The 25,369-nt window shown below is 34.3% G+C and overlaps 4 protein-coding genes across 4 annotated transcripts in view; 3 read left to right on the plus strand and 1 right to left on the minus strand.

Moving 5' to 3' along the window:
- Positions 1 to 591, minus strand: part of LOC130613768 (ran-binding protein 9-like) — a 36,530-nt gene extending 35,939 nt beyond the window's left edge. Inside the window, exon 1 of the mRNA XM_057435108.1 lies at positions 581 to 591. The gene's annotated coding sequence lies outside the window, so the exon portion shown is untranslated. The remainder of the gene's footprint in view (positions 1 to 580) is intronic.
- Positions 592 to 3,874: 3,283 nt separating this feature from the next.
- Positions 3,875 to 4,713, plus strand: LOC130614788 (uncharacterized). The gene is made up of 2 exons (XM_057436248.1): positions 3,875 to 4,161; positions 4,231 to 4,713. The coding sequence occupies exons 1-2, from the start codon at positions 3,939 to 3,941 to the stop codon at positions 4,701 to 4,703; spliced, it is 696 nt and encodes a 231-aa protein (XP_057292231.1). The 5' UTR covers positions 3,875 to 3,938; the 3' UTR covers positions 4,704 to 4,713.
- A 4,188-nt stretch (positions 4,714 to 8,901) lies between these two features.
- LOC130614078 (glutathione peroxidase-like) lies at positions 8,902 to 11,386 on the plus strand. The gene is given in 3 exon segments (XM_057435475.1): positions 8,902 to 9,306; positions 10,013 to 10,162; positions 10,751 to 11,386. Coding segments are annotated over 3 exon segments (774 nt in total). The 5' UTR covers positions 8,902 to 8,916; the 3' UTR covers positions 10,985 to 11,386.
- Positions 11,387 to 20,807: 9,421 nt separating this feature from the next.
- On the plus strand, positions 20,808 to 24,950 carry LOC130614079 (epididymal secretory glutathione peroxidase-like). Its single transcript, XM_057435476.1, has 4 exons — positions 20,808 to 20,964; positions 21,832 to 22,010; positions 23,200 to 23,349; positions 23,972 to 24,950. The coding sequence occupies exons 3-4, from the start codon at positions 23,284 to 23,286 to the stop codon at positions 24,203 to 24,205; spliced, it is 300 nt and encodes a 99-aa protein (XP_057291459.1). The 5' UTR covers positions 20,808 to 20,964; positions 21,832 to 22,010; positions 23,200 to 23,283; the 3' UTR covers positions 24,206 to 24,950.
- The last annotated feature ends 419 nt before the right edge of the window (positions 24,951 to 25,369 follow it).

Genomic DNA, 25,369 nt, shown 5'->3' on the forward strand with positions numbered 1-25,369 from the left:
CTACAAAAAGAGTAGCAGTGATATCCACAGCGAAAAGCGTGCGAAAAACTGAACTTTTATCCATGCGTCAAGATCACGGACAACCTGTTCGCACATTTGTTACCAAAGTCAAGGGTAAAGCACAAGTCTGTTCATTTACAAAGGCTTGCCCTTTACAATAATGTCACCAACAGGTGGAATTTACAGATGATATAGTTAAATATGTTGTTGTTGCGGAATTGCAGACAAAGAGATAAGAAAAGGATGTCTTGGGTTATGCTGACCCAGACACAAGAAGGTTAAACGACACTGTTTCTTTGATCAAAACAAGGAGATGACAGCACGGGCTATACCGGACCAGGTTCTGTGTGGGGCTACTACTGAGTCAGAAAACAGAAGTGTGAACATTGCTGATTGAGAAAAAAACATCAGTTGCAGTTGGACTATGGAAGAGAACTTTGTTATGAAAGAATCTCAAGAGTGGTACGAGAGGAAACTACTGCCATATTTTTGAAGATAAGTTTCATTTCAGTTTGTCAAAGATTTGGGTTAAAGACTGAAGGTAATACCAATCTTTTGCTACACCAGTGCATAAAGATTTTTAAACTCAGAAGAACATGAACAAAGTCCCGATAGAAAATATAAATTAATTATAAGCCTATGAATCCCTAGCAAGATGCTTTAAAATTTTAGAAAGTGTTCATGTATGGTGTATATATATATAAAAACCCTTTAGATTTTCTAAAAAATGATTTCGAAAAGAGACCTGGATTAAGACAAAATGAGGCAGTTGCCACGCCAAAAAAATCTAAAAATTTTGAAAATCTGTTCTCTTCTTATAACATGAATACTCAACCTATGTTAACATCAACTCAAGTATATAAATCTATTTATGGAACGGCCTAAAACAAATATTGTAAGGCTCTGAGAATTTAAAATCCATGGGTCAATTGGGCAGTAGGTCAGAGTATATAAGTAAGGATTCAAGATTAAAAATTGACATTTGTGCAGCTGTTATAACAACAATAACTCTTGGTAATCCTTTGAGACCATTTCTAAAAGTCCTTCAGTAGCCTCAATGAAACAGATTTTGCAGAGCTATTTTAAAGAAAAATATGCAACCATTAGTAGTACCTCCCAGTCTACAACTGAGTAAGACTTTGTAATTAGAACCATGGCAGCTAGGCAAAAGATCCTAATCATATCTAAAGAGGGTTTTCCTATTGATCCTAAGCTTTTAAAACAAAGCTTTTTTTAAGCTAGTTAAAGCAGGGGTCCCATGACAAAAACACAGATTTTATATATGATTTTATGCCAATTTACACCCTATTTTATGCTATTTTATGTTTTTTACTTCTAATTTCACGCCATTATTTATGAAAATTTAGCTAATTTTATGCCAATGATTAAATTTGATAACTGTATGGTTCAATGGTCCTTACTAATTTCTCAAAAATTTGACGAATCTCCTACAAAAACTGGATAAACCTTGGAAAACTGGTTAAACACATAAAAAAGTGCTTTGAATTTGTTTTGACAGTCTATAATTTTACCACCATTGCTAAACAATGGGTTAAATCAATCAAGTCTAAGGGTTTGCCTCTTAACCCTATTCGGTCCGGGGTTTTTCGAACATACTATGACCGGGGGCGGATTCCGCCCCCTCTCAATAACTTTTCATAGGATTGTTCAAATTGAATCAAACTTGGTAAACTTATAGTACGTCATAAAAGGAACAAAATGGCGTCAATAAACTTTTGCTTGCGTCAGCACATTTTCTGTGACGTCATCAGAAGGTTGAAAATTGTTAAAAATGCCACTATCTGCTTTAAATATAATTACTTTTGTTCTAGAGCGAATTTTTACATTCTGTTTGAAGTTTCTGAAAGTTAAATAAAAGTTATTTAACATATCTTCCGGTTTTTACATGGATCGGATAAAAAATTGCCAAAAATTGCCCGAAAATCCGTTTTTTTCCGATTTTCGGGTGAAATCTGACAAAATCGGGAAATCGTACTAGTCACGTGTTCAAATTATTCAAAATGATTCTTCGTGATGAAACAAAGTTGTGTTGCAAGTTTCAAGTTCTAAGGATAATCCTAACAGGAGTTATTATATTTTCCCCATTATAAGGATTTCATAGAGATTTTTAGGGGTGGTTTCGAGTAATGGCCAATATCAAAGCCTCTGAAAGGTATGGGACCTAAAAAATTAGCATGAAGGTTTCTAATAGATAAATGTTTAAACTCAGTAAGTATCATAGCCATATAACAAAGCAATCAGGAGTTATTAAAAAAAACCGTCAGGGGGGGCGGAATCCGCCCCCCTCCCCCCCTCCCACCCCCCCGGCCGAATAGGGTTAAGTTTGTTTCTGAAACATTTTGTGTTACAGCATTTTGAATGCTGTAACACAAATTTTACAATAAGCTAAAAATTCATCATTTTTAACAAAACTGGGCCAAGGATAACTTTTTCCCCACTCTGGACAGTGTTTAATCAACACTATTGTAATTAATAACCTTAAAAAAGTTGTTCTACTCTTTTCTTGACTTAAACAATTGCTACAAACTCTGGGAAATGTCATAAGAATAATAAATGCTGAGTAAAGAGCAAACAAAATTAAAAACAACTGCATAAACAAAATTTTGGAGAACATGTACAAAAATTGTGATTTTTTATGCCAACAAAACAATTTTATGCTAATTTTATGATTTGATGCTGGTTTACAATCCCCAACATTATAAAGAGGGTGCCGATAAGCCGCAAACGCCGCATATATACGGGCGAGTTCGGGCAACTTTTCGAATAAAATTGGTGGTTGTCCCCCGAAACCGCCCGCACTTTCCTTAGCTCGCCCGGAACATTCCCGAAATGCAATTCCTTGTAACAAACCATGCGGACGATAGTTGGGAAGAAGGCGCTAGAAGAGAAAGGAGTTAATAAAGTTTATATAAAGTCTTTATAAAGTAAACTTTATCAAAAACCATCAAAAACAGTTCTTTTAAGAACTTCGCTACCACATAGTAAGTTTATTTTAATTTTTATAGATTTTTTGAATCACATTAGTGTCTATTTCTTTTTGTTTTTCAGGCATTGTTCGGGCCTATGCGGGTTTTTTCGGGCGAATACTTGATATTTTTTCAAAACGCCGAACTCGCCAGTAAACGCCCGCACTTTTTACGGCGTATGCGGCTTATCGGCACCCTCATACATTATATCAGAACTGAAACCTCTTTTGAAAAGAGGGCCTGATATTTCAAAGGAAAAGTTATTAGAGTATCTTAACTTGGCAGTGACGGATGAAAAGGAAAGACTTCAAATCAAAAAAATCATGGGAACAAACAAAATTTCTATCAAAGAAAATAAAAATTCTCTGGGCAAAATAATGATGCTTAGCTAACCTAAAATTAATTTAATTTGCATTGAATTGAATAATTTAAAAAAAACAGGGCGCAGAAATTTCTTCATCCTTGGTTAGGAAAACCGATCTAAAATCCTACGATGACTGAATCTTAGAGACACAATAGACATTTACAAGCAAGCAAGAGTACAGGAAATCTGGGCACAGCAGCGTCGCCATCTTGATTATCTTGATAATCCGTCACAAACTTCCCGTTCGCCAGGCATGAATAGACGGAAAAATTTGCAGACGCAACAATGTCCGCAGCCCTTGTCCTCGCTGTTTTCTACGATGGCCCTGAAGGCTCACATTGTGCACGGTGTTCTTGGTTCTGTGCGAGCTCTTCTTAGCACATTGCGCGGTGTTTAACGACCTAATGCGCTCTTCTTGGCTTACTTCGCGCTGTTCTCCATATAAAATTTCGAGAGTTGTTCTTCTGAACCTGACTTTTCATAAGTAGACTGGGGCAGAGTTGTGAAGCCAGCAGGTCAGTAGTTTATATTAACTTTTTATCTTATAAAGGAATACTTTTATTTCTAGCGCTTCTTTTAGTTTAGACATGATGGAGGAACTAATCGAGTCGTACTTTTTAGATGGATATACAAATGTTGAAATTTTGGGTTTCTTAGCCATTCAACACAATATTTACATAAGTGTATCAACACTTAAAAGAAGACTGAAGGAAAAAAATTTGCGTAGGAGTATCTCAAAACAGAACGAAGACAGAGCTGCAATAGGAGCAGAGGTAGCAAGACAGCTTTTTGGCAGCGGCAGTAATTTGGGTATGCAACTGTATGGAAGTTCAATATATTATCTTTTGTTACAGTTGATAATGACTATGTTTCATTTAGGATACAGAAAGATATGGAGTATCTTGAAAAAAATGGGTATTGTTGTTAACCGTAACACAGTTATGAAAATTGTCAGGGAATTGGACCCAGAAGGAGTGTCAACAAGGAAGAAGAAAAGACTTCGCCGACGAATATACTCAGTACCTGGTCCAGGCTTTCTGTGGCACATCGATGGCTATGATAAGTTGAAGCCATATGGATTTTCGATACTCGGGTGCATTGACGGATTTTCCCGCAAAATAATTTGGATGAAAGTTTCTCCAAGCAACAAAGATCCAAACATAATTGCAGCATACTTTCTCTTGGCAGTTAAGGAAAACGCAGCGGTGCCTACTAAAATCAGGTCAGATGATGGCACTGAAAACAGTTTGATCGAGCCTATACAAATAACACTGAGGGCCGAACATGATGACGAATTTGCAGGCCTTGCAAGTTATGTTATTGGTACATCTCCATCCAAGAGCGCACACTGACCAAAGAAGAGCGTGCACAAATCAAAGAAGAGCGCGCACTGACTAAAGAAGAGCGCGCACTAAGCAATGCAAGGCGTAAGTGATTGAGAACACCGCGCACAACGTGAGCCTTCAGGGCCATCGTAGTTTTCAATGCGGTGGTACTGGTCACCGTCGTTTAGAATGTACGAAATCCGTTTTTGAAATAAACGCTCCTAGAATACCGAATGAGCCAACCGAAAAAAACTAACATGAATCAGCTCCTTTGAAACAAGAAATGGAAGCTTTAAAGTCCTCACATGTAAATAGCAAATGTTGTGTTTATTGCAAAAAGATTGGAGCGAGTTTGTTTCAGTGTACTAAATGTCATTCTGGCCTGTATTGTACGAAAACATCTCAAAAGAAAGACATAAATCATCGCTTGCCGTGCAGGGCTATCGACTCGTTGGAAACACACGAGCGGGGCTGTTTAAAAGCTTTAGTGTATCAGACATTAACGTAATAACCAAAAAACAATAGTTAAAATTGATAAACTATCAGACATAAACCAACAGCAGAATTCGTTGCTAATAATGTGTCTATGGGACACCAGTAGTTCCATGGTTGGGGTCGTGAATGCCGACTGGCTACAGACAAAATTTCTGACACTGCTGTAAACAGTATTGTGGAATTAACGGGAGAAAACGAGGAAATATCGTTACAAACCGCAATTAATACGGAATTACCAATCGTAGGAGTAGCACCGTTGACTTTTCAATTAGGGGATAAAATCGTTTTTGACGTACCGTTTTTAGACACGCCAGTACTGTTAAGTTTACCGGTCGATGGTTATTATAATGTCATCCAACACATAGTTTTAAATCATTCGTCTGAACTTTCGGAATTGTTAAAATCTATTTTGCCTCAGGTAACTGATTCAAATTTAAATGTTGTTTACCAAATCAAAGAAAAAGAGAAAAATACCGACTGGTTAGCCGATGTGAAAGTTTGTATAATGTTACGATTCCTAACAACACCGCGTTTCAGATGCAAAACAAAAGTCATGGGTGACAGGTCGAATGTATCCATTCTATGTAAACCATCAATTATTGGTGATTTTGATGATGAGCTAAAAATCTAAATGTCCCTTGCCAGGGCAAGCCGAGGAAAATCGCCGCATATCAACACATTATGACCATAAATCCAACAAACCGTAAAATAAGGCACCCGCAAAACAAACATCCGCTGTGGTACTGGTAAATTACCAACCAACAAAATATCATGTTACAACAAAGAAAGTATTAAAGTCAACCAAATACAGATAAAGATGAGTAGTGAGGACAAAGAGAACGATTGGTTTCCTGAAATCGATTTAAAGCACCTTCGGAAAGAGGGAAGAAATCAAGCAAAGCAATTATTTGAAAAGTTAAAAGACGTCTTTACCCGTTCCAGCAACAATATTGGTTCAATTAAAAATTTTAAAATGAAAATCAAGCTAACCAACTCCATTCCAGTTGCTAAGCCATGTAGGTCAGTTCCCAGAAATCTGTATTGAGAGAAGTAAAAGAATACATGGATAATTTGCTCTTAAATGGTTGGATAGAGAAATCTTATTCGTTGTATAGTAGTCCATTCGTTTGTGTAAGAAAACGAACGGCGGTATTTGCCGCTGCACCGACTACCGAGACCTTAATTGTGAAACTATTTCTGGCAAACAGCTAATTCCTCGCTTAAAAAACATACTAGACAGTCTGGAAGGTCAGAAATGGTTTTCGACACTCGATATGAACACAGCATACCACCAGGGGTATATGGAAGAATCATCACAAAAGTTTACCGTATTTTTAACACCATGGTTTTTATATGAGTGGCTACGTATTCCGTTTGAATTGACCAATCCACCACCTGTTTTTCAGAGGTATGTAAATAAATGCTTACATAGTCTTCATGGCATTATCTACCGTTCATACTTAAAGAAAATGAAAAATTGTCACGCTTTGTCACTGTGGTGAAAAACAAATAATTGTCAATGAATTAAATAATATCCTTCAGTCCTAAAGTCATCGCTTTTCAAGACTTCAGCCTCCCACTCATAGTTCACTGCCACACGTCTAAACAGAAACTTTGGGTTTAATAACGCTATAACACTTGGAAAATAATCAGCTACGCTTCTCACTCGCCCGCCGAACGTAACTACCATCTGCATAGCGGCAAATTAGAATTTTTGGTATTAAAATGGGCAGTTATTAAACGTTTTAAGAATTCTTTGGGTTATGGCCCTTATTTTAAATTTATACCGACAACAATCCACTAACGTATGTCACAACCACTGCGAAAACAATCAACCTGTCTGTGTATCTAGGCTATCTGAAATTAACCTTACAACTGCAGGTTCAGCCGTGATTGAAGATGGTGACATGTCTCCGTTGCAGAATGAAGATGACGTCATCAAGCCTGTTTATGATTCTGTGTTAAATGGACGGTGGCCGAAGAACTTGCATTGTTTGCAAAGGAAATCAAGATTTCTCTAGAACCATTTAGAATATTAAAGATAATGAATAACATACTGGTTAGAACAACATATACACACAACCAAATTGTTTTACTGCGCAAATAGAAACAAATAGTGTATCAGGAAATTGCATGAAAAACATTTGGATGTTTTATTGGCCATGTATGACAAGAGATATAACGCACTATGTACGTCACCAATGCAAATACCTTAAAAAGAATTCACCAAATCAACTCGAAAGAGCTCCATTGGTTCCGATAAAATCTACGGCACCGTTCGAGATAGTTTCCATTGATTAAATGAAATTAGATCAATGTAAAGGTAATGATTTGTGACTACTTCAACTGTTACGTCCACACATTGCAACAAAACGTGCGGCAGGAAAGATATTTAACGATTACATAAGACTGCACCACGACCAACGAGGAGAATTCAATAATGATTTGTTTAACGGTTTACACGAACAACTAAAAAATCTCTGACGAACGGATCACGGACAACCAAAAAGACCAACCAAGCAAGAACCAATGAACGCGCCTACAAACGACGAACAAACGAACTTTAAGAAATAGACAAACCTCAACGTACTGAGGGACACCTGACAGATTCATGGCAATCTAACAGATTCACGATGAGCTGTCTGACGCATGACAAACAAACAGACGTACAATAAATATTAGATACATATAACAGTTGGATGAACACGGCACGCACAACAAACATACTAACATACTAACAAACAACAAATTGTCAGATGCATAACACACGGACGAACGAACAATAAATACAGAACATACGCACAACTGTTAGAAAAGCATGGTACATGGTACAAACATACACAGAAACGACGGCAAAAAACTGAAAAAAAACCCGACGAACGAACCACGGACAATAAAAAACAACAAACCGTACTGACGAACGATGAACTCCCACAAAGAACAAACTCTCAAAAAAACTGACGGACTAACTTCCGAAAAGACAAACTCCTAATAGACTGGCGAATCATGCAGCACGCATATTTTAATTAGCGCCACGTTTTTACTTACTGCTTTTGCCCAGCAACATACTTTTATCCTATTCACGTCACCTGAAGTAACGTGAATAAGATGAATAGTATGTTGTTTGTGCACGAGCGATCAGCGTATTCATTCTACACTAATTTTCTTTTATTAAACTTCTCACTGATCACACGAAAGTTGTACATTAATCAGTCATACATGCAGAACTACCACAATAAGACGAGCATGCTCTCCTCCGCCTTGCTGCCTAAATATATCGTCATTTGGTCGCTAATTTCTTTCCGTAGCGTTGCTGCTTCAACGATATGGTGCAAACACGCATTGTCTGTATATTTTTTACCCAGCAGCTTGTAAATCGTAGTAGTGGTACAGCGCTTACTGGAACGATGGACGTGCTATAGATGTCCGTGCTATAATGTCTGGATTGCGAAGATAAAATCTGTTAACAAATAATCGACGGTTACTGGATGTAACTATTAGCTTTTTAGAGCGAGTAATACTATATGAAGAATAAACCCTTCCCCTAGAAAGCTTATTCGTGGGCTTCAGACCCTAGAATATTAAGTAATTTTAGTTTTTTTAAACTAAAATGCAAGTAGAAGGTTGTATCCTTTTTAAAAAAACCCGCATTAGCAATTTTTATAAAAACATATGTTCGATTAAAGGTACCAGGGAGGAGTGTTATTTCGGAAAGGAGGAGAGTTCTATTTGTTTTGTGATAAATATGCGACATAATAAACAGATACGCAGATGTAAGACAAAGGATCACAGAAAAGGCGGAAAAAATATCTGGGATTCAGCTATGGAAAGAAAAAAATATATTTTCGAGATTGTAACTTTAATTTTATTTATACATTACGCAAAAGGTACGATATATGAATCATCAGTATGCGCAAAGACATCACAAGGTGTATTTTCCCGATTTCAGTATCCAAATTTAAACAACAGTCTTGTGCAGTTTAAAAATTACAACAACAGAATTAATATTGTGGTAAACGTTGCGAGCTTTTGAGGTTTAACCGTGACCTCATACACCCAGTTAAATGCACTTATAACGAAGTATGGAGGCACTGGAAGTTGTTCACTAAATGTCATCGCTTTTCCGTGCAACCAAGTAAGTTTTATGGAATTTAATTGAATCAAATTACTATTTGTTATCCCGTGGTAAACTGTTGGCCCATCGCTTTTGCAGCTACCATATTTGTTTAGGGTCTATGTTTTTATTGTAAAAGTTTGTATAATTAAACAACAATCTGTATTAATTAAAATTTGAAGAAGTACACGTCTAAATTATCTTGATAATCACCTTATCAAGCTTAAAGATAACTTTTTTATTACAAAGTCTTATGAATACAATTGACTCTCTATAACTCAAATAGTCACGGGGAATCAAAAATCGTTCTGTCTTTGTCTTTGTAAAGTTCCCAAGACAGATTTTTAAGGTACTGACTCGTGCTCTTGCTGCAAGGGATGACACGTTTCTAAAAGTCAAAACTTGCCAATCTTTGTGTTTTATGGGCTCCTTCTGCGCCTTCTAAACTTGTAATATTATTAGGTGTATAGGTCAATATTTATCATAGCACATCCGTATTTCATTCTCAACAGAAAATGCTTCACCCCGATCAGACCTCTGATTATGACGGGCGAGTATAATGCGTGTAAGTCATATTGAAGGAGAACTGAAATGAACAAAGTAGTTCTCCTTCAATATAACTAGGTATGTTGGAAATATAAAACGCCGGTTAGAAAATTATTACCACTCTCAAAAATTTATATAAGCATTAAACATCAACCGAGACTGATCTGTGTTTATTTTTTAGTTCGCCAATCAAGAACCATCTTCGAACGCAGAAATACTAAATGTCTTAAAGTTTGTTCGTCCAGGGAATGGTTTCCAACCGAAGATGGATATTTTTTCTAAAGCAGACGTAAATGGTGCTTCGGAAATCAAATTATTTTCCTGGTTAAAGGTACCTTATCTAGAATTACTTACTAAACTTTCTGTTTTTAAATTGCAACAAAATGTATTCATACACAAGTATCGACTTGACAGTCTCAACACTTCAATGAACTCTGTGATTAACGTCAAAGTTTCCACTTGTCCGTTCAGCATTTAATCCATCATTGGTGTATGGATTTCTAATGCTTCGTGAACCACGTATGAATAGCACAGCTGATTTTGTGAGTTTAAATGAAATTTTTGCCGCAGCCAGTGAACGAGTGTACTATGGTCGATGTCTTTCTTTGCTGATAAATGTGATGATGTTCACTTATGAGCCTTTCAGTTTTTCTACCAGCTCCTCATTGAGTCAAGACAATTGGGCTAAAGTTCTTATTAACCTGTGTATAAATTGAATATGCATCACGTAGCGCATTTAAAAAGTTAAAAAAGAAAAAAAAGCAATTTAAGATATTTTAACCGATTGTCATTATTTACAGGTTGCGATTGAAAAATGTTATTTGTGATTCCGTTCACTGCAGAGAACATTAACAAACTGTATTCCGTGGCCACGCAATAACTGCAGATTTTATTAGCTCGCACTATACATCTATTTTAGAGCGTTTGTCCATCACCAGTTGACGTGTTATCATCTTCCAATACAGTACTTTGGAGTCCAATTCGTAAAACAGATATTCAATGGAATTTTGAGAAATTTCTGATCAACCACAATGGAGAACCATTCAAAAGATACTCTGCTGATACTCCACCGTTGACGATGGAAGAAGATATATATGCGCTAATTGAGCAATGTAAGAAAGAGAAATATTATGAAGGGGTCCTGACAAATTAAAGCTAAGGCAGTGCATTTATCTAAACAAAATTTTCATGATACAAAAAAAGTACTTCACTTGAAATAGTTATGGAAAAAAACATACTAGAATTACTTACTAAACTTTCTGTTTTTACAATTGCATTTTCAAACTTAAAGTTACTACCTACTAACTGCCCCGTTGTATACTTTGACTTCAGTAGCTTTTATACGGACCAGAAATGAGGTTTCAAAACCGCAGTGAAATTTCCTCGTATTTACATGGAACTTTTTATATCGAAGATGTGAATTTTGTTTCGGCAAATCATTTTTACAAAATATTTTGAGAGAAAGAACAACATTTATAAAGACTGGACATTGAAATGAAACTTCGTGTGAAGGCTAACTTAGAAACTTTCGCGGGAAAATACGCATTTAAGAAAACAAGAAATAGAACGAAACAGAATTCAGTTTCGCGGTAGTATAAAGTTTATAGCTATGAGATATATATATACATCTAGGTTTATAACTAGTCCTAATTCTTAAGCTAGGTTTATTGTGTCAAAAATGATTAAGAATCTGATCTAAAATTCGCAGTTTTAAGAAAAAATCCAAAAATAAATTTATTTTTTTCAAAAAAACTTTTTAACACGAATACATTGAATTGTAATAAATTTTTTTGCTGTTTATATGATAGTCGTTTGTTAAATTAATAAAGCAATTGACTTGATGCTTGTGTAAATTACAGACCGGATTTTGTGCATTTATACGGAATATAATATTACATAAATGACAGTAAAAATATGAGTTAGAAATTTTTGTGGTTTTTATATGCAACACCGTAAACAATCAGACAACCCAAACACATACAAAAGACCAGAGTACATGGAAGCCGTTTGGACAAGACACTTCGTATCTGCCGCTCAAACGCGCGATCACCCATCTATACTTGCTTTTACGCATACCACGTGTTAAAATACGTTAATGGATTGTTGTTACCGAACACGCATTCAAATAATCTTAGTGAATCTGGTCTGTAAATCCATTCCATTAGGTCACGAAATTAGCTTTATTATATAAATCAGCCGCGTGCTTTAAAATTGTAGTCACGTTTTTGAAACTAGCGGTAGCATGTATCCCGAACTAAGAGGTCTTAGGACTTCCGATCTTGATATTTGCATCTTAGGTTATTTGGTTAGATTCAAAATCCTATAGGTTAATAATTCCTGCTGACGTCAGCACGCCTCAATTCTTTAATTTTTTGAACTTTAGTGTACCGCAGAGCGAATTGTTTCATAACGTGGACATAGTGTAAAATGCAGCGGTCATATTCTGTACGTTGTTTACTTGGTCTATATCTCTGATGAAATAAAACTCCTGCAGTCTACTGGCTGTAGAGAGTGCTAGCCTAGTGATGTTATCCCTAAAAAACAGATTCCCACAAATATGTCCAAGGTTATTGACGCCACTTCAATTGCAAGAAACACAAACACTCCTTTACTTAACTTCTCGATAACTTAACTATTTACCGGGTGCATTGGTTCTTATGTAACTCTTTTAGGGAAATGTGCTCTTTAAAGCTCGAATATACCTGTAAGTTGAATAATTTTGTGAGTCCCCAACAGACAGTTTTGAACTTACTTTAGTTCTTTAAAATAATATTTAAATTCTATCCTTATGTAGCCTGATAAGACGACCTGACGACTTGTAACTGACTTTTTTAAAGATGTAAGACTACAGATAGTAATCAGGAGCACCTTAGGTTTTGATATTTTCTCGCGTCATTTCCGTTTAGCGATATCTTGGTCTTGCTTCTATCACTTAAGCTAACTCGGTAGATTTTCCACGATTCTATAAAACCTCCACTTTTTAAAAGTTAAATATGTCATTTTCTTTTTCTTTCTTTTGTCATGTCATAAATTATTGGCTAATCTAAATATTTTTTTGCTGCTTTCCAATATTTTTAAAAGCTAAGCATATTAAAAACAAACAAACAAGCATATACTCTACATGATTCATTACGCTGAGATTTTTTGAATACAAAAGATTGATTTGAAAAAATATTATCCGGTAGAAGTAAACAAAAAACACAAGTAAACATGGAAAATGGTGAACAGAGTATGGGTCGTTATCGATAAGGACAGCACATTCTCTTAAACTATAGAAAATTAGGCGTGCCATAGAGGCAGAAAATTTATAATTCTTATGCTGAAAAAGCATATTAGTTTTAATTTGTACTACTTTAAATTTTCATACGTTTTTTTTTACGTTGAGATTTTCACCCAGTCCAATGTTTTTTAGCTAGCATTTATATTGAGTTGACATGAAATTTACCAGAAATGAGATTTTAAACCGCCAAGAAATATCGTTGTGTCTACATGGAGTTTTTTATATCAGGGTTATGTGAACTGCAAATGTCGTTGTCGGCGCCTGGCCTTGTGGTTATGGAGTTCGCTTCGCAATCACAAGGTCCGTGGTTCGGTCCTCAGCGCGGACATGTTTAGCAAGTGCCTTTACCACAGCTAAGAGTCAACCCATGCCATGTGAGGGAAAATGGGTAGGTATTACCGGTGTATACTTAATGTATACATTCCGAACACAGGACCCACATTCATAACAGTGTTTCCAATACTGAAGTGGCTATATCCTGTATAAATATTCGGAATAATAATGCATATAACTTTGTACACATGCGCAACATCACTTTGAACAGGCGCAAAAGATTTTTACACGTGCGCCACAGTTTCATTTTTAGGGTGACATTATATTCCATTTTGATCTTTTAGATTGAAATAAAAACAACACTGAAATAGGTTAAATGTGTATAAAAACAGAAATGAAATTCAAATTTTTTTCTCGCCTCTGAAACTTCATGAAAAGTCTGCCTTACTCTTAGCACCAGTCAACCAGGGATAAGCACTTCAAACTTCTTCTATAAATTCTTTTAAGACACTTGAGTGACTGCAGTTCAATGACCTTTAAAAAGGAGAAAGGCTAGTTTCCAGCAAGTGAATCAAATTATGCATATGAATTGAAAAATCTCATCCGTTTAGAATGAACTTGTTCACTTAGTCGAAAAAAAAAAAGGTTTGATACTAGGCGGACAAATTCAACAAATAGCTAATCAGATGTCAATTTTTGTTGGCACCTAATTTTGTGTGTCTAATGTGATTACTTGAGTTAGTTAGTAGACGTCAAAAAACGCACGTTTCTTTAATTTTTTTATTGTTTGGCTATAAATAAATACATTTGGATGTGTAACAATTAGAGAAATCGTAATTAGAATCAAAAATAAACTATTTTGGAACCTACTCAATTCTAAAATAAAAATGATGTCGGTATTTACGTAAAAGGAAAACGAACTACTGAAATCAAAACAATACATTTACCAAATGGCGTAAAATAATTTTCTTTACGCTGAACAGAACTACTATGCTCATCAGAATTAAAATAATTAATACATGTATTGTCTTCAAAATGGTAGCCCAATTGCTGCTTTTTGCTAAGTATGTACAAAAAAGAAATGCACCGGGGTATGCACGACGGGGAATAATCTAAAGACCGGTATGTGTCCGACGGACAAACCCGTTGATTCTTCCACCGGATGAAAAACTTTTTATTCTCTATATTAATAATAATACAAAGTATGTATGAAGGGCATTATAGGGCTGGGGAAGTCGTCAGAGGAACTTATTAATAATAATTACCTCAATTTACTAAATAATAATAAATTATATTAAAAATGCACTAAATACACGCCATCATTCTTCAATAAAACGTTTACAAGGTTATGGAAAAAAAACCATAAATTATAAACAATGTCCCCTGCAATAAAAAGTAGCAGCCATATTGCTTCAGGATGGCTGAAAAGAGAAGTCAAGAAATTCAGTTATGGCTAGAATCTATTGTGAGATTGATTTGATTAATTTCAAATGAAAAATATTTTTCTTTTTGTTTTCAAAGAAATTTCGACATTAATATGAAAGAACGCGATGCCGCAACCGCAATCTTTGTAACACACGCGGTATTGCAAATGACAGTTTCTCGTGACTACCTTTTGATAGAGTTTTTTCATAAATATTTACAGTAGGGGAGAAAAGAACCCTCCTCCATGGGTTATTTTATAGTGATGTGGAACAAGCCTATTGTTAAATGCATGCTTCAGGTCGTCAAAGTTTAGGAAAAGGTTCTTTCAGTTCCATTTTTTTTCCTGCCCAACAAGAAGATTTTGATTATAATAAGCCTACCGATATAAATACATGAATTCAGGTTAGTAAATTATCTAAGTATAGGTATAATTTTATTTTGTTTTCTTTTATTTATAGTGCCAAATTTGACTCGCTATCACTGATGGTTCTGCCTAATCTCTTAACAACCAGAGAAAAGTTTACCGTATACAAAAACAGTGTCTCCGCGTTTTGAGCCAGCTTTCTAATCGAATAATATAAGCGACAAGAAAACATACCTAAGTAGGAGAGCGTCAACAAAAGATAAAAGCTAGTATAGTTTACATAACAGACAAAAACAAAGTTTGCGTCACACTGCTATGACACCAATTAATAAGAATTTTGTTAATTCTTACGTCTATCATTCATCGTCAACACATTAACCAACTTAGTTAGCAGTCCACTTAATTACGAATTATAACTCATTTCCTAAAAAAGTTGTTGATAAAGTCGCTACACGCGAAGTATATAAGGAGACTGAATTGAAGTGTAAAACTATACGTTGTCATCATGTCTTCATTATATTGGCTTCTCTTGTTCTTGCTTGTGGCTAGCCTGCTCTCTTTTAGCAATGCAAGGCCCCATCTTGGATGTACTGGTATACGGTATCGCAGAAGGTGTTCCAAAACTAAGGTGAAAAGTTTAAACTTGTTCTTTCTGCTCAATTAATTTGTTTGGAACTTTTATTTTCGCAGGTTGTTAGAACAGAAATATTTTTGTTGTCAAATTCATCCCATAATCTTTTTTCTGAAAGTTGTTTATTGGAACTTTCGCCGTTCAGAACCAAGTTTGTATTACTTTGTGTTAACAATTTCCTACCCTTTTTTTTAGTTAATTCAATCATTCCTAAATTTGTCAAATCTGTTGCTTTTTTAAAATAAAGGGTATGCAAATGTAATATATATAAAATAATTGCCTCATATGATGTTTGAAATAATTATTTTTACTAAAATGTTTTTTTGGCTTATGCTTTAAAGTTTGCAAGGATACGATAAGCATCAGGAAAAAGCAAGTACCACCAAGTTTTTACAAACAGGTGGCTAATACATCATATTTCTGGTCAAAATATTATCTTTCCGAAACTTAAGCCGCGCTTGTGGACTGAAGAATAGACGTAGATGGTTCATGCTTGATACTGAAATTGTCTGATAGTAATTTGATACTAATGCAAAGCATTTTCCATGATAATCATAAGAAATTATGATTATGCAATTGCGGGTTGGTTTTTGCCCGATTTTGTCTGGATAATTTCATGGCCTGTCGTAGAAAGGTTTACGGGCATTTTGCTGGAAAAAATAGGAGAATTAGCGTATGTAAATTCCACATCAAGTAAAAATAACATAAAATGAATGCCAAATGTGAATTTTCGTATTTAAGACAACGTACAAAATTTCAATTTTTTGTTTATCTAGAATGTTGTGCGCAGATCTCACAAGAAGAAACACACAGTACAAAAACGTTTTATATCCAACTTTTCTGAAGATGATATTCAACGAATTATGAAAGAGATTGAAGATGAAATAAGAAGCGAGGAGAATTGAAAGAAAACAACATATTTTGAAATGGCGTAGGCGTCGTTGCCTATAAAAATGTATGGCAATTGAATATACCAAGAATGGTGATAATTAAGGCCTATGTGCTTATTATTCATGCTGACAAAAATTGTTATCTATTTAATATTAACATTTTATTTATATACTTATTTATTTTAACTTCAAAATTACAGAATATAGTTTTGACTTTATTTTCATTAGGTTAGCTAATGCATATTATACTCGTACATTCTATTTTAAAGCAAGTTTTGTTGCACTTTTTTTTGTCTTCATTTCACAACATCATAGCATCTTTTCCTAATTTAAATCATGGTAGCTATGTGAGATCGTCATCAAAAGGAGATGATCGATTCAATATATGGTAATATCAATGATTGTGGAGCATTTTTAGCTTGAAAATGGCGCATTTGAATGCAACTTGCGAATCAAATGAATGTTATACTTCTTCACAAATACAATGGATATGATAAAATACACCTTCTTCTTATAAGAAACTGAGCTTCAAGAGTTAAAATATTTGAAGAAACTTGTAACAGTGCATCTTATTTACCCCCTTCTTTTGGAACTTAGAATTATGCACTGTTATACGACGCAATTTTCTTTTTTCAATACTTCTCAAATACACACAAAATTTAACTAAAAAGATGACATTTACATTTTTGATATTTAATACATAATAAATTACCCCTTCTTCGATTCCTAAACATTTTTAACAATTTTTTAAGACTAAAATTATGAAGTAGTTAAGAAATAGGCAACAAAAATCCTACACATTATTTCTTCCAAACTGCGGCGGAATTTTAAAGTTTGTATCCACAAGAAATTTAGAAAGCAGCTTCGACATGAGTAACACGCACTACGAACTCGTCAAAGTTAACTTGTCAATTTCGCTAGACTTCTTGTAGAAAGATGACATTTTATTGACGTTGGCGTGTTTTCACCCATTGATATGGAAAGTCTGCATTTACTGGGAAACGAACAATACGAGAGAAAAGATGTTAAGTAAAATCAGTATTCGCCTCAGGTGCGGGAGGTATTGGGCCTAAACCCCGGCTAAGTCATCCCAAATACTATAAAAGTGTGAATCTTTTCTGCTTAGTGCACAGCAGGAGAATAGGATTGATATTTTAGGTAGTTGTCTAGTTAAGCGATTGCTTTGCTTACACAACTTTCGTAGCTCAAATGGGGGCTTTAAATGTGCTAGGACCCTCTTCGCAGGACCCTCGTTAATAGCAGTACCAATAGGAACTGAAAAGACTATCCTGAGTAAATAATTTAAATAATAAAAATAATAAAGGAAATTGCGTGTTTACACTTAGATCATTATTGACATGGCCAAGAAATCATAGCTTTTATATAAATATTAAGCTCTGTCTGTAAAACGTCTTCTACTAATCCAACGTTCCATTGTCTGAACTTTCAACTCACACCCACACGAAAACTAGAGATTCTGAAAAATAAATAAACAAGCAAATACACTTTGGTTTCGCAAATAGCCGACTTGCTTGAGAAGATTTGATGACTGCACGAAATATGATGCCGTTGTAATGGACTATAAAGTTAAAAAGTCAAACAGTCATGGAAGTTGATCAAACTGTTCATCAAACTTCATCAACCTCGCGAGTTTCATGAACAGTTTGATGCATTTGAGATGAACCACCAAATACAACTTTTTTCGAAAAATGAGAATGGGAGAAAAACATCATGTTTGATAGAGTTTGTTCGCGATCAAACTTTTCAATAAAAAACACTATTGATCTTACTTAAAAAAAACACGATAATTACTACATTACTCTAATTTGCAGTAAACATATGTTCAAGGGACTGCTGATAAAATTCATCACACAAAATGTATTTATTTTTAACTCAAAATTGTGCATACAAAGCAGTGACCAGAAACAATGTTAGATAGATTATACACTTGGCATTAACTATAATTGTAACTATTTTCAAACCTGTTACCCCACCCTGTCGGATATATGGTCGACAAATCTTGGCGGAATAGGGTTAAACGATGTCAGCCATAGGTTTCCGTCTATTCGATAAATTGTACACTAGAACCCTGTTACCTGATAAAATACTACTAGATTCAACTTGTGTACTGATGAGCATATCTTATGTGTACCACTAGTTTAGCCATTTGGTTTACTTAAATTTTATGCAAAAGGAATTTTGAAGGGGTGTGTACACATGCGCAATATCACTTTGAATAGGCGCAAAAGATTTGTACACGCCACAGTTTCATTTTTAGGGTGACATTATGATCTTTTAGATTGAAATGAAAACGACACTGAAATAGGTTAAATGTGTATAAAGACAGAAATGAAATTCAAATTTTTTTCTCGCCTCTGAAACTTCATGAAAAGTTTGCGCTAGTTTCCATCAAGTGCACAGGAATAAAATTATGCATATAAATTGAAAAATCTTATCCGTTTAGAATTAACTTGTCCACTTAGTCGAGAAAAAAAAAAGGTTTGATACTAGGCGGACAAATTCAACAAATAGCTAATCAGATGTCAATTTTTGTTGGCACCTAATTTTGTGTGTCAAATGTGATTACTTGAGTTAGTTAGTAGACGTCAAAAACGCATGTTTCTCTAATTTTTTTTATTATTTGGCTATAAATAATTACATTTGGATGTGTAACAATTACAGAAATCGTAATTAGAATCAAAAATAAACTATTTTGGAACCTACTCAATTCTAAAATAAAAATGATGTCGGTATTTACGTAAAAGGAAAACGAACTACTGAAATCAAAACAATACATTTACCAAATGGCGTAAAATAATTTTCTTTACGCTGAACAGAACTACTATGCTCATCAGAATTAAAATAATTAATACCTGTATTGTCTTCAAAATGGTAGCCCAATTGCTGCTTTTTGCTAAGTATGCACAAAATAGAAATGCACCGGGGTATGCACGACGGGGAATAATCTAAAGACCGGTATGTGTCCGACGGACAAACCCGTTGATTCTTCCACCGGATGAAAAACTTTTTAGTCTCTATATTAATAATAATACAAAGTATGTATGAAGGGCATTATAGGGCTGGGGAAGTCGTCAAAGGAACTTATTAATAATAATTACCTCAATTTACTAAATAATAATAAATTATATTAAAAATGCACTAAATACACGCCATCATTCTTCAATAAAACGTTTACAAGGTTATGGAAAAAAACCATAAATTATAAACAATGTCCCCTGCAATAAAAAGTAGCAGCCATATTGCTTCAGGATGGCTGAAAAGAGAAGTCAAGAAATTCAGTTATGGCTAGAATCTATTGTGAGATTAATTTGATTAATTTCAAATGAAAAATATTTTTCTTTTTGTTTTCAAAGAAATTTCGACATTAATATGAAAGAACGCGATGCCGCAACCGCAATCTTTGTAACACACGCGGCATTGCAAATGACAGTTTCTCGTGACTACCTTTTGATAGATTTTTTTCATAAATATTTACAGTAGGGGAAAAAGGAACCCTCCTCCATGGGTCATTTTATAGTGATGTGGAATAAGCCTATTATTAAATGCATGCTTCAGGTCGTAAAATTTTAAGAAAAAGTTCTTTCAGTTCCATTTTATATTTCCTGCCCAACAAGAGGATTTTTATTACAATAAGTCTACCGATATAAATACATGAATTCAGGTTATTAAATTATCTAAGTATAGGTATAATTTTATTTTGTTTTCTTTTATTTAAAGTGCCAAATTTGACTCGCTATCACTGATGGTTCTGCCTAATCTCTTAACAACCAGAGAAAGTTTACCGTATACAAAAATAGTGTCTCCGCGTTTTGAGCCAGCTTTCTTAGCGAATAATATAAGCGACAAGAAAACATAGCTAAGTAGGAGAGCGTCAACAAAAGATAAAACGTAGTATAGTTTACATAACAGACAAAAACAAAGTTTGCGTCACACTGCTATGACACCAATTATTAAGAATTTTGTTAATTCTTACGTCTATCATTCATCGTCAACACATTAACCAACTTAGTTAGCAGTCCACTTAATTACAAATTATAACTCATTTCCTCAAAAAGTTGTTGATAAAGTCGCTACACGCGAAGTATATAAGGAGACTGAATGAAGTGTAAAACTATAAGTTGTCGTCATGTCTTCATTATATTGGTTTCTCTTGTTACTGCTTGTGGCTAGCCTGCTCTCTTTTAGCAATGCAAGGCCTCATCTTGGATGTACTGGTATACGGTATCGCAGAAGATGTTCCAAAACTAAGGTGAAAAGATTAAACTTGTTTTTTTTTGCTCAATTAATTTGTTTGGAACTTTTATTTTCGCAGGTTGTTAGAACAGAAAGAACTATACATGAAATATTTTTGTTGTCAAATTCATCCCACAATCTTTTTTCTGAAAGTTGTTTATTGGAACTTTCGCCGTTCAGAACCAAGTTTGTATTACCTTGTCTTAACAACTTCCTACCCTTTTTTTTAGTTAATTCAATCATTCCTAAATTTTTCAAATCTGTTGCTTTTTTAAAATAAAGGGTGTGGAAATGTAATAGATATAAAATAATTGCCTCATATGATGTTTGAAATAATTATTTTTTACTAAAATGTTTTTAAGGCTCATGCTTCAAAGTTTGTAAGAATACGATAAGCATCAGGAAAAAGCAAGTATCACCTGCTATAAACAATATTAGGAATAAAAAATCCAAGTGTTTACAAACAGGTGGCTAATACATCATATGCATACCCTTGAAACTTAACTGTTTTGGATACGACCCTTTTTTCTGATCAAAATATTATCTTTCCGAAACTTAAGCCGCGCTTGTGAACTGAAGAATAGACCTAGATGGTTATGTTTGATACTGATATTGTTTGATAATAACTTGATACTAATGGAAAGCATTTTCCATGATAATCATAAGAAATTATGGCGATGCAATTGCAGGTTGGTTTTCTCCCAATTTTGCCTAGATATTTTCATGACCTGTCGTAGAAAGGTTTACGGGCACTTTGTTGGATGAAATAGGAAAATTAGCGCATGTAAATTCCACATCAAATAAAAGTAACATAAAATGAATGCCAAATGTGAATTTTCGTATTTAAGACAACGTACAAAATTTCAATTTTTTGTTTATCTAGAATGTTGTGCGCAGATCTCACCAGAAGAAACACTCAGTACAAAAACGTTTTATATCCAACTTTTCTGAAGATGATATTCAACGAATTATGAAAGAGATTGAAGATGAAATAAGAAGCAAGGAGAATTGAAAGAAAACAACATACTTTGAAATGGCGTAGGCGTCGTTGCCTATAAAAATGTATGGCAATTGAATATACCAAGAATGGTGATAATTAAGGCCTATGTGCTTATTATTCATGCTGAAAAAAATTGTCATCTATTTAATATTAACATTTTATTTATATACTTATTTATTTTAACTTCTAAATTACAGAATATAGTTTTGACTTTATTTTCATTAGGTAGCTAATGCATATTATACTCGTACATTCTATTTTAAAGCAAGATTTGTTGCACTTTTTTTTGTCTTTAATCAATAAAAATCATTTGTAAACATCTTCATAGAATCTTTCCCTAATTTAAATCATGGTAGCTATGTGAGATCGCCATCAAAAAGAGATGATTGATTCAATATAAAGGTAATATCAATGATTGTCGAGCATTTTGAGCTTGAAAATGGCGCATTTGAATGCAACTTGCGAATCAAATGAATGTTATACTTCTTCACAAATACAATGGATATGATAAAATACACCTTCTTCTTATGAGAAACTGAGCTTCAAGAGTTAAAATATTTAAAGGAACTTGTAACAGTGCATCTTATTTACCCCCTTCTTTTGGAACTTAGAATTATGCACTGTTATACGACGCAATTTTCTTTTTTCAATACTTCTCAAATACAGACAAAATTTAAGTAAGAAGATGAAATTTACATTTTTGATATTTAATACATAATAAATTACCCCTTCTTTGATTCCTAAACATTTTTAACAAATTTTTAAGACTAAAATTATGAAGTAGTTAAGAAATAGGCAACGAAAATCTTCCGAACTCCAAAGTTCGTATCCACAAGAAATTTAGAAAGCAGCTTCGACATGAGTAACACGCACTACGAACTCGTCAAAGTTAACTTGTCAATTTAGGACTTTTCTTAACGTCAAAACTTGCTAATCTTGGTGTTTTTGGGCTCCTTCTGCGCGTTCTAAACTTGTAACATTATTAGGTGTATAGGTGAATATTTATCATAGCACATCCGTATTTCATTCTCAACAGAAAATGCTTCATCCCGATCAGACCTCTGATCATGACGGGCGAGTATAATGCGTGTAAGTCATATTGAAGGAGAACTGAAATGAACAAAGTAGTTCTCATTCAATATAATTAGTTGTGTTGGAAAAATAAATCGCCGGTTACAAAATTATTACCACTCTAAAAAGTTAGTGTGAACAACAAACATCAACCGCGACTGATCTATGTTCATTTTTTAGTTCGCCAATCAAGAACCATCATCGAACGCAGAAATACTAAATGTCTTAAAGTTTGTTCGTCCAGGGAATGGTTTCCAACCGAAGATGGATATTTTTTCTAAAGCAGACGTAAATGGTGCTTCGGAAATCAAATTATTTTCCTGGTTAAAGGTACCTTATCTAGAATTACTTACTAAACTTTCTGTTTTTAAATTGCAACAAAATGTATTCACACACAAGTATCGACTTGACAGTCTCAACACTTCAATGAACTCTGTGATTAACGTCAAAGTTTCCACTTGTCCGTTCAGCATTTAATCCAACATTGGTGTATGGATTTCGAATGCTTCGTGAACCAAGTATGAATAGCACAGCTGATTTTGTCAGTTTAAATGAAATTTTTGCCGCAGCCAGTGAACGAGTGTACTATGGTCGATGTCTTTCTTTGCTGATAAATGTGATGATGTTCACTTATGAGCCTTTCAGTTTTTCTACCAGCTCCTCATTGAGTCAAGACAATTGGGCTGAAGTACTTATTAACCTGTGTATAAATTGAATATGCATCACGTAGCGCATTTAAAAAGTTTGTTCCTCGTAATCTTAAATTGCCTATCAGTCAAAAAAAAGAAAAGAAAGCAAGTTAAGATATTTTAACCGATTGTCATTATTTACAGGTTGCGATTGAAAAATGTTATTTGTGATTCCGTTCACTGCAGAGAACATTAACAAACTGTATTCCGTGGCCACGCAATAACTGCAGATTTTATTAGCTCGCACTATACATCTATTTTAGAGCGTTTGTCCATCACCAGTTGACGTGTTATCATCTTCCAATACAGTACTTTGGAGTCCAATTCGTAAAACAGATATTCAATGGAATTTTGAGAAATTTCTGATCAACCACAATGGAGAACCATTCAAAAGATACTCTGCTGATACTCCACCGTTGACGATGGAAGAAGATATATATGCGCTAATTGAGCAATGTAAGAAAGAGAAATATTATGAAGGGGTCCTGACAAATTAAAGCTAAGGCAGTGCATTTATCTAAACAAAATTTTCATGATACAAAAAAAGTACTTCACTTGAAATAGTTATGGAAAAAAACATGTGTAGCCAATTTTACATGCTCTGGGAAGTCGGTTGACCACGTTTCTTTTTCTGTTTTTACAATTGCATTTTCAAACTTAAAGTTACTACCTACTAACTGCCCCGTTGTATACTTTGACTTTAGTAGCTTTTATACGGACCAGAAATGAGGTTTCAAAACCGCAGTGAAATTTCCCTCGTATTTACATGGAACTTTTTATTTCGAAGATGTGAATTTTGTTTAGGCCAATCATTTTTACAAAATATTTTGAGAGAGAGAACAACATGACACTGAAATGAAACTTCGTGTGAAGGCTAACTTAGAAACTTTCGCGGGAAAATACGCATTTAAGAAAACAAGAAATAGAACGAAACAGAACTCAGTTTCGCGGTAGTATAAAGTTTATAGCTATGAGATATATATATACCTCTATGTTTATAACTAGTCCTAATTCTTAAGCTAGGTTTATTGTGTCAAAAATGATTAAGAACCTGATCTAAAATTCGCAGTTTTAAGAAAAAATCCAAAATATAATAATAAATTTTTTTGCTGTTTATATGATCGTCGTTTGTTAAATTAATAAAGCAATTGACTTGATGCTTGTGTAAATTACAGACCGGATTTTGTGCATTTATACGGAATATAATATTACATAAATGACAGTAAAAATATAAGTTAGAAATTTTTGTGGTTTTTATATGCAACACCGTAAACAATCAGACAACCCAAACACATACAAAAGACCAGAGTACATGGAAGCCATTTGGACAAGACACTTCGTATCTGCCGCTCAAACACGCGATCACCCATCTATACTTGCTTTTACGCATACCACGTGCTAAAATACGTTAATGGATTGTTGTTACCGAACACGCATTCAAATAATCTTAGTGAATCTGGTCTGTAAATTCATTCCATTAGGTCACAAAATTAGCTTTATTATATAAATCAGCTGCGTGCTTTAAAATTGTAGTCACGTTTTTGAAACTAGCGGTAACATGTATCCCGAACTAAGAGGTCTTAGGACTTCCGATCTTGATATTTGCATCTTAGGTTATTTGGTTAGATTCAAAATCCTATAGGTTAATAATTCCTGCTGAC

The sequence above is a fragment of the Hydractinia symbiolongicarpus genome, chromosome 11, assembly GCF_029227915.1.
Source record: "Hydractinia symbiolongicarpus strain clone_291-10 chromosome 11, HSymV2.1, whole genome shotgun sequence".
Taxonomy (NCBI): Eukaryota; Metazoa; Cnidaria; class Hydrozoa; order Anthoathecata; family Hydractiniidae; genus Hydractinia; species Hydractinia symbiolongicarpus.